The sequence below is a fragment of the Pongo abelii genome, chromosome 15 (genome assembly GCF_028885655.2).
Source record: "Pongo abelii isolate AG06213 chromosome 15, NHGRI_mPonAbe1-v2.0_pri, whole genome shotgun sequence".
In the NCBI taxonomy this organism is placed as follows: domain Eukaryota; kingdom Metazoa; phylum Chordata; class Mammalia; order Primates; family Hominidae; genus Pongo; species Pongo abelii.
In genome coordinates this window covers 110502791-110516510 of record NC_072000.2, presented here as the reverse complement: position 1 = coordinate 110516510, position 13720 = coordinate 110502791, and the positions used below count along the sequence as shown (strand labels likewise).

Here is a 13720-nt window from a genome sequence, read left to right as displayed (position 1 = left end):
TAGAAAAACATTCAGTCCCCAAGGAAAATGTTGGCAGTGTCCACCTCCACGTGACAAAGGAGGAAGCAGTGTGAGCCACAGAAAGGAGCACTATTAACCCACAGAGTGACCGAGAATAACACGGGTGATGCGAGGGCATTGAACACACATCATTGTATTTTGTAGATTCAGAAAGCAACAGAAAAGATTGACGGTGGTAAAAGAGACAGAGCCCTGCTTCCCTCTCCCTTTTCCCTTCCCGATGAGCCCTCACAGCCGTGACCCTCAGCCTCATCCCGCAGTGCAGCAGCTGCCGTCCTGTCCAGGCCCACCCCCTGCCCCGCCCTGGGATTGTTGCCTCATTCCCTCCCGGAATCCAGGTGCCCCCCGGGGTGTGGTGCAGGAGGCTGGGGAGGCCCTTTTTTCTCTGCCAGAATCTCCCTGGGAGGGGCGCAGCCACGACAGCTGGTTGGGGCCTAGCTTTGCCGAGGACAGACCTTTCCTTTCCCATTGTCTTTGGATGACTATCGCTGGGCTGGGACATGAGGCCGGCAGAGGCGCGGGTCACCCTTAGGGCCCCCCTCTTGCTGCTGGGGCTCTGGGTGCTCCTGGCTCCAGTCCGGTGTTCTCAAGGCCGTCCCTCGTGGCACTGCACGTCCTCTGAAGTGGTGATTCCCAGGAAGGAGACGCACTACGGCAAAGGCCTTCAGTTTCCCGGCTGGCTGTCCTACAGCCTGCGTTTTGGGGGTCAAAGACAAGTCATTCACATGCGGAGGAAACACCTTCTTTGGCCCAGACATCTGCCGGTGACAACTCAGGATGACCAAGGAGCCTTGCAGATGGATGACCCCTACATCCCTCCAGACTGCTACTACCTCGGCTACCTGGAGGAGGTGCCTCTGTCCATGGTCACCGTCGACACGTGCTATGGGGGCCTCAGAGGCATCATGAAGCTGGACGACCTTTCCTACAAAATCAAACCCCTCCAGGATTCCCGCAGGTTTGAACATGTTGTTTCTCAGATAGTGGCCGAGCCCAGTGCAACGGGGCCCACATTTAGAGATGGTGACAATGAGGAGACAGACCCCCTGTTCTCTGAAGCAAATGACAGCATGAATCCCAGGATATCTAATTCACTGTACAGTTCTCATAGAGGCAATATAAAAGGCCATGTTCAATGTTCCAATTCATATTATCATATATATGGCAATATTACAGCTTGTTCCAAAGAGGTGGTCCAGATGTTCAGTCTCGTTGACAGCATTGTTCAAAATATTGATCTGCGGTACTATATTTATCTTTTGACCATATATAATAATCATGACCCAGCCCCTGTGAATGACTAAGGATTTCAGAGTGCAATGTTTATGTATTTTAAAACAACCTTTTTTGATCCTTTTCATGTTCATTCATCCACACTACTTATTAAAGACGTGCCACATGAATCTAACTATGAACCACAAAGGTATGGCTTCTGTACACATATAGGCCTATTACACATTGGTACTCTAGGCAGACATTATTTATTAGTAGCCGTCATAACAACCCAGACACTGATGAGAAGTATGGGTGTGGAGTATGATGATAACTACTGCACATGTCAGAGAAGGGCCTTCTGCATTATGCAACAATTTCCTGGGATAACAGATGCGTTCAGTAACTGTTCTTATGGACATGCACAAAATTGTTTTTTACGTTCAGGCCATTGTGTTTTCGAAACACTCGCTCCTGTGTATAACAAAACCAAGACAACAGTTCGCTGCAGAAACCTCATAGTGGATGGGAGGGAGGAGTGTGACTGCGGCTCCTTCAAGCAGTGTTATGCCAGTTATTGCTGCCGAAGTGACTGTCGCTTCACACCGGGGAGCATCTGCCATATAGGAGAGTGCTGTACAAACTGCAGCTTCTCCCCACCGGGGACTCTCTGCAAACCTATCCAAAATATATGTGACTTTCCAGAGTACTGTCACGGGACCACCGTGACATGCCCCGCAAACTTTATATGCAAGATGGAACCCCGTGCACTGAAGAAGGCTACTGCTATCGTGGGAACTGCACTGACCACAATGTGCTCTGCAAGGGGATCTTTGGTGTCAGTGCTGAGGATGCTCCTGAGGTCTGTTATGACATAAATCTTGAAAGCTACCGATTTGGACATTGTACTCGACAACAAATATATCTCAGCTACGAGGCTTGTACAGGAATAGATAAGTTTCGTGGAAGACGGCAGTGTACCAATGTGACCCATCTTCCCCGGCTGCAGGAACATGTTTCATTCCATCACTCAGTGAGAAGAGGGTTTCAGTGTTTTGGACTGGATGAACACCGTGCAACAGACACAACTGATGTTGGGCGTGTGATAGACGGCACTCCTTGTGTTCATGGAAACTTCTGTAATAACACCCGGTGCAATGTGACTATCACTTCACTAGGCTACGACTGTCGCCCTCAGAAGTGCAGTCATAGAGGGGTCTGCAACAACAGAAGGAACTGCCATTGCCATATAGGCTGGGATCCTCCACTGTGCCTAAGAAGAGGTGCTGGTGGGAGTGTCGACAGCAGGCCACCTCCAAAAAGAACAGGTTCCGTCAGACAAAGCCAACAATCAGTGATGTATCTGAGAGTGGTCTTTGGTCGTATTTACGCCTTCATAATTGCACTGCTCTTTGGGACAGCCACAAATGTGCGAACTATCACGACCACCACCGTTAAGGAAGGGACAGTTACTAACCCTGAATAAGACTAATTCAGCCTCCTGATCCCTGTAAAGATACAGAGAATATAACAGCAAAATCTATGAAACAGGATCAGGGGAAGGGATGGCAAAGCTTGAGTCCACATTTCTTGAAGTCCACAGGAGGCACAGGGTCCTGTCTCACATCATGGGGAAACGGGAGGCATTGGCTTCTGTCCCAGGTTCTTGTAGGTCGCTGATGCTCTCTCTGAAATAAATCTTCAAAAACACACGTTGGTGTTCCACATTTTCTTAGACTCCCCTGGGAGCCCAAACTTGGCCAGAACCCCTGGCCTGAGAGACCTGAGTGAGCAGCTGGATCTTGACCTGAGGTTGCTGGTCCCGGAATTAATGGAAGTTGCCATCAGCTCCTTAAAGCACACGTTCATGACATTTCTCCAGAAGAGAGCTTCAGAGCAATGAGCTTCCTCATTCCCCAGGTAATCTGTCCTTCTCTAAACCCAAAGTCAGTTTAGGGTGATCCAGGGCTACTCCCTGTTCCCTGTCTGTTCCTCACGGGGGTGCTGTGGGCTTTGCAGTGAGAGGGACTTGGGTTCAAATCCCCCACCAAGCAAATCCCCCTACCTGGGGCCGAGCTTCCCATATGTGGGAAAATGAATCCCTGAGGTTGATTGCTGCATGCAATGAAATTCAACTAGAAAAATAGGTAGACGTGAGAGGCAAGCTCTCTGGCATTTAGTGTGAGCTCTGTGAGTGGCAGCTGCCCCCATCCTTCCTGCCCCCACATTTCCTTGAACTGAAACAGGAAGGGAAGCTGAGTAAGTCATGATGAGGAAGAGAAACTAGGCTTGTAGCAGCACAGACTGGCCTGGGTGGAAAACAGGGCTAGGTGTGTCACTGAGTTATTGTAAAGGAAAATGGAAGTTAAATGTATAAATAACTGAATGAGATAACATTTTATTTTAAATTTAAATTCACAATAATATTGACTTTTAAAATGCAGCGTAGATATGTCAGAGAGAATTTCAAAGGCAAAGCCCACCAACGGAAGAAATCACCCTTCCCACACCATCCACATAAAACCGCTGGTATTCTAGGGTAGTACTGAGATCTAGCATTTTTCTGAATACATCTGTGGTTCTAGATGTCCTGCTTCCATAGATATTGTTTAGAATTCCCACCCCTTTCTCCAAACACATCTTGATATCCTTTCTCTGAACCTGCTTAGAAATTTCCTCCATTCAGCTGTCATAAAGATGCGAGCAATCCATTCCTGTGCCTCTCTCAGTGTGTTCTATTATTTTGTGTGTGAACGCTAATGGACAGTGAAGTGTGAGGTCAGTGAATACAATGCCCTCCCCCTGTGTGTCCTTCGGGTGCGAGGGGTTTTGCTGATAGAGCAGCAGGCCCCATCCCACCCTTTATGCATCTCTGCCCCCCACCTCACGCTCCAGCTGACCTCTCCCCTGTGGCCTAGGGGATTCCCCGGGGGGAATGACCTCCCCTCTCTCCAGGGCCCACCCACTCAGTGCCCATGCAAGACCACCATGCTTGGCACGGCCCCACCTCGTGTTAGGGCCTGTGTCCCCTGCCTCACCTCCTAAACAGATGTGACCCACTGGGACTCTGCTCAGGGCAGGGGGCAGAGGTATGCCCAAAAGGAAGACAAATGTGCATTCTATTGAAGAAATATTATAGGTAGTTTGAGCAAAACATCTAATGCCATGTGAACTTTTAGAATGATACATATTTTAACAAAGAACATGACCAATAGAGTTTGTATTGAAGCCAGGTAAACACTATTTAGAGCAACAACAATATCAAAAACACAAGCCAACAGTTCACCAAGAGAAACCACAATTAACCCCATGGAAATGGTCTTCCAAGAGCATCAACACTTAAATCCTCGAAATCTGCCTTCCTCAGCACCTGTTGTCTTGACCTGCCCTCCTGTGTGTTATAATCACTCCTAAACATGGGGCCTGCACTGTGGGAGATCCGAGCTGTGCCAGGTGGAGGGAGCAGGACAACTGCTACCAGGTTGTTGGTGTGGATGCTGAGGCCACCCGAGCAGGTGTGAACTCCCACCTGTGGGCCAGGGAAGAGAGCACAGGAGACATGTCCTGCGCATAGGGTGGGGGAGAACTGTGGGGGCTCTAGGTTCTGAGGAGGGTTCTGGCCTGGCAGGGACAAGACCAACCAGCATGTGAGGCCAGGCTGGAGTCTGGACCTCTGAGGCTGCAAGGGTCATGGGCTGCTTGGCCCAAGGGGCTGTCCTGGTTCTCTATGGAGTACTTTCAAACATTCCTTCTTCCTCCCATCCCCCTCCTTCTCTCTTTCTGGGGTGGGTCCTCTCCCAGAGTCTGCAACTCCCAAATCCTCTTTGTCAGGTCCTCGGCTTCACTCTGCATCCGTCCTGAGCATCGATCTTCCAATTCCATCCTCTTCTCTTCTGCTGTGTCTAAGCTGCTGTGAAGCCACCTGCTGTAATTTACTGTTTTATATTTAATATTGTACCGTACATCTGTTCTGTTTCCTTCATCATAAATACTTCATTTCACGCTCAGCATCTGAGAACACAAGTCCTTGTCAGCTGTCACCTCCTTCCATTCTCTGTTTCCTTCCTCCTATCCCCATGTTTGCTCATCATGTCCAGTCTTCTGCCATCCTGAACGCTTCTGATGGAAGGTCCGAGATGTCTCATGAGCATTGTGAAGATTCTTTGTAATGTGACCTTGTTCCAGGCAGGAATTCTCCCTCACCCACCCCTGGAAGCCAAGTATAGGAAGATTGCCATGCTCAATCAAAGACTGAGCTAACTTAACAGTGGCTTTGGTTTTAAGGTTTCTCCAATTCCCAGGGCACAGGATTTCAGGGAGTTCAGGTGAGAGTCTGGGTGTTACCCTTCAGGAGGCTGTAAAGTTCATTTCACCTAGTCTACACCACAGACTATGGACACTATATATATATACATATATATATAGTGCTGTCCCTCTAAAGAACCCTAATATGTACATATATAATATATAATACATATTATATATTATATAAATATAGGAGTTTATTGAGGAGTATTAAACTCACACAATCACAAGGTCCCACAGTAGGCCACCTGCAAGCTGAGGAGCAAGGAAGCCAGTCCAAGTCCCAAAGCTGAAGAACTTGAAGTCCGATGTTTGAGGGCAGGAAGCATCCAGCACAGGAGAAAGATGTAGGCTGGGAGGCTAAGCCAGTCTAGTCTTCTCACATTTTCTGCCTGCTTTATATCCTGGCCACACTGGCAGCTGATTAGATGGTCCCCACCTAGATTAAGGGTGAGTCTGCCTTTCCCAGCCCACTGGCTCAAATGTTAATCTCCTTTGGCAACACCCTCACAGACACCCAGGATCAACACTTTGCATGCTTCAATCCAATCAAGTTGATGCTCAGTATTAACCATCACAAGTCCACCCCTTGTCAACCTGAACCCATACGAATCTCCTGAGATCATACATAATCTTCAAATAAAGACAATAATAAGGTCATAATTATACCTAATGTAATACAACTATCTTTTGTACAACCAGAAATGCACCAATCCCTGACCCAAATGCTATTACATAAAGTTAAGAATACTTAAATGCTGATATGAAGTCAATAAATTTTATGTCACATGATAAAGGAAAAAAGAAATAAAATGAAGGAATTTTCTTAGTACAAGTGTGAACATGCACAAATATGTTTTTAACAAAAGAAGAAGGAAATACTGATGACAATTACAGTCCTCATTTCTGCAACTGATCACATGGTTGTAGCTGGTATTGATGTGTACCTTCTTCTACAACCCATTCTGTATTCCCTTTGCCTTCAGCAAGCATTACAGCAGGTTGTGTTTTTTTTCCTACTGGAGTGACGCAAACCTTCATTCCTGAAGGGTCTGGGCCATTTGTAGTCCTGCCTGGATTGGGCTGTTGTAGTTTCCCATTGACCTTAATGACAGGACATAGTAATGCTAAGAAACGCCCCAATGGATCTCCTGTATTTCATACATACTCTTCCTTACCTCCATTGTGGAGTAACAGACTGATTGCATCTTGATAGTCCAGGTCAATCAGCCCAACCAACACTGTAACTCCCTTCTTAGCCTGTGGACTTAAAGGTAGGAGGAGCCCAAAGTGTCCAGGTGGAAATCTTAACTTCCAGTTTAATGGAATTGTTGTTGTGTCTCCTGATGGCAGCATTATTCCCACTGGAACTGGACCTCTAGGCCAACAGAATGTAATGTCATGGGAACAAGAAGCAAAAATTTTGCTAGTGGATCACCAGGGGTGATGGTGAGTGGTGCCATTTCCACTTCCACCCCTTGATTCCGGGATCCATGAATTATGGCTATGGGAGAAACAGTACCATATGTTGGATGCTGATTCAGAGCATACACGGCCTTCCGGAGAGCTTTGCCCCAGCCCTGCAAAGTATTGGAGCCTAGTTGGCATTGTAATTGTGACTTTGAAAGGCCATTCCATTCTTCTATCAATCCAGCTGCTTCAGGATGATGGGGAACATGGTAAGACAAGTGAATCCCTTGAGCATGACCCACTGCACTGCCACACTTCTTTAGCTGTAAAGGGAGTGCCTTGGTCAGAGGCAATGCTATGTGGAATACTCTGACAGTGGATAAGGCATTCCATGACTCCACAGATGGTAGTCCTGGCAGAAGCATTGCATGCATATCAGGAGTAAGTGTCTACTTCAGTGAAGACAAACTCTGCCCTTTCCAGGACGGAAGAGGTCCAATATAATCCAACCTGCCATCAGGTAGCTGGCTGATCACCCTGAGGAATGCTGTCATTTGGGTAGAGACCCAGAGCCAAACCAGATCTCACAACTCCAACCCCTCCCAAATCTCATGTCCTCTTTGCATTTCAAAACCAATCATGCCTTCCCAACAGTCCCCCAACATCTTAACTCATTTCAGCATTAACTCAAAAGTCCAAATCCAAAGTCACATTGGAGACAAGACAAGTCCCTTTCATCTATGAACCTGTAAAATGAAAAACAAGTCAGTTACTTCCAAGACAAAATGGGGGTACAGGCATTAGATACATGCTCCCATTTCGGTTGGGAGAAATGGGCCAGAATAAAGGGGCTACATGTCACATGCAAGCCCAAACTCCAGTGGGGCAGTCATTAAATCTTAAAGCTTCAAAATAATCTCCTTTGACTCCATTCCTCACATTCAAGGCATGCTTATGCAAAGTGGGAGCTCCCACAACCTTGGGAAGCTCTCACCCTGTGGCTTTGCAGGCTTTGCAGCTCTGACCCCGTGGCTGCTCTCATGGGCTTTGCAGAGTTCAGCCCTCCTGGCTGCTCTCATTGAGTGCCTGCAGCTTTTCCAGGTGCACAGTGCAAGCTGTTAATGGATCTACCATTCTGGGGTCTGAAGGATGGTGGCCCTCTTCTCACAGCCCCATTAGTCACTGTCTCTGGTGCGGACTCTGTGTGGGGGCTTCAACCCCACATTTCCCTTCTGCACTGCCCTAGCAGAGGCTCTCCATGAGGGCTTTGACCCTGGTGCAGACTTCTGGCTGGACATCCAGTCATTTCTATAAATCCTCTGAGATCTGAGTGGAGGATCACAATGCTGAACTCTTCTCTTCTGCACACCCATAGGCCCAACATCATGTGGAAGCCACCAAGGATTGGGGCTTTCTGAAGCAATGGCCTAAGCTGAACTTTGGACTTTTTTAGTCACAGCTAGAGCTGGAGCAGCTGGGACACAGGGCACCAAGTCCCAAGGCTCCAAAGAGCAGCCTGGGCCCTGGACCCAGGCCATGAAACCATTTTTCCCTGATAGGCCTCCAGGCCTGTGATTGGAAGGGCTGCTGCAAAGATCTCTGACATGCCCTGGAAACATTTTCCCCATTGTCTTGGTTATTAATATTCATCTCTTCATTACTTATGCAAATTTCTGCTGCCAACTTGAATTTCTCCCTAGCAAATGTGTTTTTCTTTACTACCACATGGCCAGGCTGCAAATTTTCCAAACTTTTATGCTCTGTTTCCCTTTTAAACATAAGTTCCTATTTCAGATCATCTCTCTCAAGGGCAAAGTTCCACAGATTTCTAGGCAGGGACAAAATTCCATCAAGCTTGGTTTTATACATTTTAGAGAGGCATGAGACATCAATCAAATACATTTAAAAGATACATTGGTTTGGTCCAGAAAGGTGGAACAACTCAGAGCGAGGGCTCCCAGGCTATAGGTGAATTTAAACATTTTCTGCTTGACAATTGGTTGAGTTTGTCTAAAGACCTGGGATAGATAGAAAGGTAATGTTCAGGTTAAGATAAAGATTGTAGAGTCCAAAGTTCTTTTGAAGTCTTATAGTGGCTGCCCTTAGAGATAATAGGTGACAAATGTTTCCTATTCAGATCTTAGTTCAACTCTTTAGGATTGGGAGGTTCTAGAAGAAAAAGATCTAGCTATGTTAATAGAGATTCTTTACAGATGCAAATTTTCCCCCACAAAGAACAGCTTTGCAGGGCCAATTCTTTCTTTCTTTCTCTTTCTTTCTTTCTTTCTTTCTTTCTTTCTTTCTTTCTTTTTAGATGGAGTTTTGCTCTTATTGCCCAGGCTGGAGTACAATGGCATGATCTTGTCTCACCACAACCTCCACCTCCTGGGTTCAAGCAATTCTCCTGCCTCAGTCTCCCAAGTAGCTAAGATTACAGGCATGCACCACCACATCCGGCTAATTTTGTATTTTTAGTAGACACAGGTTTTCTCCATGTTGGTGAGGCTGTTCTTGAACTCCCGACCTCAGGTGATCCACCCACCTCAGTCTCCCAAAGTGTGGGATTACAGGCATGAGCCGCCATGCCCAGTCTACAGGGCCATCTCAGAGTATGGCAAAGAAACATGTTTTGGGGTAAAATATTTTGATTTTCTTATTTGTTTCATAATGTTATGCCAGAGTCAGTTTGGAAAGTAAATCATGATATATAGGTTTAAATAAAACCCATCTGATGAGAATTTATGATTTGTAGAGCGTGCCTCCCCAGACTCTTTAGATAGGAATTTGGGCAAGATTTAAAAAAATCAGAGTTTAGTACTCACCACCTAAGACCAGCTCAGCTTGGACTTCACTGTTCATGTCACTATCAGCATTTTGGTCAAAACCACTCAATAAGTCTCTAGGAAGTTCCAAACTTTCCCACATCTTCCTCTCTTCTTTCAAGTTCTCCAAACTGTTCCAACCTCTGCCAGGAGGTACCCAGTTCTAAAGTTGCTTCCAGATTTTGAGTTATCTTTATAGAAGTTCCCCCCTCCTGGTACCAATTTACTATATTAGTCTGGTTTCACAGTGCTATAAATAACTGCCCAAAAGTGGGTAATTTGTAAAGAAAAGAGGTTTAATTGACTCACAGTTCTGTGGTTAGGGTCGGGGGCTCAGAAAACTTGCAATCATGGTGGAAGTGGAAGCAGGCATGTGACACATGGCAGCAGGTGAGAGACAGAGAGAGAGAGAGAAAGAGAGAGAGGGAATGAAGGAGGAACCACCATACATTGATAAAACCATCAGATCTCATGAGCACTCACTCACTATCAGGAGAACATAAGAATAGCATGGGGGAAACCACCCCCATGACCCATGACCCAGTCACCTCCCACCAGGTCCATCCCTTGACACATGAGGATTACTATTTGAGATGAGATTTGGTTGATGACACAGAGCCAAACCATATCAGCATGTGGCAAAGGTCTAATATCAAGAATCTATGAGGGGGCAGTTCCAAGATGGCTGAATAGGAACAGCTCCAGTCTACAGCTCCCAGCATGAGCTATGCAGAAGATGGGTGATTTCTGCACTTCCAACTGAAGTACTGGGTTCATCTCACGGGGGCTTGGACAGTGGGGGCAGGACAGTGAGTGCAGCCCACCAAGAATGAGCTGAAGCAGGATGAGGCATCGCCTCACCCAGGAAGTGCAAGGGGTCAGGGAATTCCCATTCCTAGCCAAGGGAAGCGGTGATGGATGGCACCTGGAAAATCCAGTTACTCCCACCCTAATACTGCACTTTTCCAACAGTCTTAGCAAACGGCACACCAGGAGATTATATCCCTGGCCTAGCTTGGAGGGTCCCACGCCCATGGAGCCTCACTCATTGCTAGCACAGCAGTCTGAGATTGAACTGCAAGGTGGCAGTGAGGCTGGGGGAGGGGTGCCCTCCATTGCTGAGGCTTGAGTAGGTAAACAAAGCAGCTGGAAAGCTCGAACTGGGTGGAGCCCACTGCAGCTCAAGGAGGCCTGTCTGCCTCTGTAGACTCTACCTCTGGGGGCAGGGCATAGCCAAACAAAAGGCAGCAGAAACCTCTGCAGACTTAAATGTCCCCATCTGACAGCTCTGAAGAGAGTAGTGGTTCTCCCACATGGACTTTGAGATCTGAGAATGGACAGACTGCCTCCTCAAGTGGGTCCCTGACCCCCGAGTAGCCTAACTGGGAGGCATCCTCCAGTAGGGGAAGACTGACACCTCACACGGCCAGATGCCCCTCTGAGATGAAGCTTCCAGAGGAATTATCAGGCAGCAACATTTGCTATTCAGCAATATTCACTGTTCTGCAGCCTCCGCTGCTGATACCCAGGCAAATAGGGTCTGCAGTGGACCTCCAGCAAACTCCAACAGACCTGCAGCTGAGGGTCCTGACTGTTAGAAGGAAAACTAACAAACAGAAAGGACATCCACATGAAAACTCCATCTGTACATCACCACCACCAAGACCAAAGGTAGATAAAACCACAAAGATGGGGAAAAAACAGAGCAGAAAAGCTGAAAATTCTAAAAATCAAAGTGCCTCTCCCCCTCCAAAGGAACGCAGCTCCTCACCAGCAATGGAACAAAGCTGGATGGAGAATGACTTTGACGAGTTGAGAGAAGGCTTCAGATGATGAAACTTCTCCGAGCTAAAGGAGGAAGTTGGAACCCATTGCAAAGGAGCTAAAAACCTTGAAAAAAAATCAGATGAATAGCTAACTAGAATAACCAGTGTAGAGAAGTCCTTAAATAACCTGATGGAGCTGAAAACCATGGCACGAGAACTACGTGATGAATGCACAAGCTTCAGTAGCTGATTCGATCAACTGGAAGAGAGGGTATCAGTGATTGAAGATCAAATGAAAGAAATGAAGTGAGAAGAGAAGTTTAGAGAAAAAAGAGTAAAAAGAAAGAAACAAACCCTCCAAGAAATATCGGACTATGTGAAAAGACCAAATCTATGTCTGATTGGTGTACCTGAAAGTGACAGGGAGAATGGAACCAAGTTGGAAAACACTCTGCAGGATATTTTCCAGGAGAACTTCCCCAACCTAGCAAGACAGGCCAACATTCAAATTCAGAAAATACAGAGAACCCCACAAAGGTACTCCTCGAGAAGTGCAACTCCAAGACACATAATTGTCAGATTCACCAAAGTTGAAATGGAGGAAAAAATATTAAGGGCAGCCAGAGAGAAAGGTTACCCACAAAGGGAAGCCCATCAGACTAACAGCTGATCTCTCAGCAGAAACTCTACAAGCCAGAAGAGTGGGGGCCAATATTCAACATTCTTAAAGAAAAGAATTTTCAACACAGAATTTCATATCCCGCCAAACTAAGCTTCATAAGTGAAGGAGAAATAAAATTCTTTACAGACAAACAAATGCTGATAGATTTTGTCATCACCAGGCCTGCCCTACAAGAGTTCCTGAAGGAAGCACTAAACATAGAAAGGAACAACCGGTACCAGACACTGCAAAAACATGCCAAATTGTAAAGACCACCAAAGCTAGGAAGAGACTGCATCAACTAACGAGCAAAATAACCAGCTAACATCATTATGACAGGATCAAATTCACACATAACAATATTAACCTTAAATGTAAATGGGCTAAATGCTCCAATTAAAAGACACAGACTGGCAAATTGGATAAAGAGTCAAGACCCATCGGTGTGCTGTATTCAGGAGACCCATCTCACATGCAGAGATACACATAGGCTCAAAATAAAGGGATGGAGGAAGATCTACCAAGTATATGGAAAACAAAAAAAGGCAGGGGTTGCAATCCTAGTCTCTGATAAAACAGACTTTAAACCAACAAAGATCAAAAGAGACAAAGAAGGCCATTACACAATGGTAAAGGGATCAATTCAACAAGAAGAGCTAACTATCCTAAATATATATGCACCAAATAAAGGAGCACCCAGATTCATAAAGCAAGTCCTTAGAGACCTACAAAGAGACTTAGGCTCCCACACAATAATAATGGGAGACTTTAGCACCCCACTGTCAACATTAGACAGATCAATGAGACAGAAAGTTAACAAGGATATCCAGGAACTGAAGTCGGCTCTGCACCAAGCAGACCTAATAGACATCTACTGAACTCTCCACCTCAAATCAACAGAATATACATTCTTTTCAGCACCACACCACACCTATTCCAAAATTGACCACATACTTGGAAGTAAAGCACTCCTCAGCAAATGTAATAGAACAGAAATTATAACAAACTGCCTCTCAGACCACAGTGCAATCAAACTAGAACTCAGGATTAAGAAACTCACTCAAAACCACTCAACTACATGGAAACTGAACAACCTGCTCCTGAATGACTACTGGGTACATAATGAAATGAAGGCAGAAATAAAGATGTTCTTTGAAACCAATGAGAACAAAGACACAACATACCAGAATCTCTGGGACACATTTAAAGCAGTGTGTACAGGGAAATTTATAGCACTAAATGCCCACAAGAGAAAGCAGGAAAAATCTAAAATTGACACCCTAATATCACAATTAAAAGAGCTAGAGAAGCAAGAGTAAACACATTCAAAAGCCAGCAGAAGGCAAGAAATAACTAAGATCAGAGCAGAACTGAAGGAGATAGACACACAAAAAGCCCTTCAAAAAATCAATGAATCCAGGAGCTGATTTTTTGAAAAGATCAACAAAATTGATAGACCGTTAACAAGACTAATAAAGAAGAAAAGAGAGAAGAATCAAATAGACGCAATAAAAAATGATAAA

The 13720-nt window shown here is 45.8% G+C and overlaps 1 protein-coding gene and 1 gene segment (V, D, J or C); both read left to right on the top strand.

The window, feature by feature from the left end:
* LOC100938028 (immunoglobulin heavy constant mu-like) overlaps nucleotides 1-13720 on the top strand; it is a 478283-nt gene that overhangs the window by 360893 nt on the left and 103670 nt on the right.
* On the top strand, nucleotides 404-2945 carry LOC100453018 (disintegrin and metalloproteinase domain-containing protein 21-like). Its single transcript, XM_063715933.1, is given in 2 exon segments — nucleotides 404-1968; nucleotides 1971-2945. Coding segments are annotated over 2 exon segments (2196 nt in total). The 5' UTR covers nucleotides 404-521; the 3' UTR covers nucleotides 2720-2945.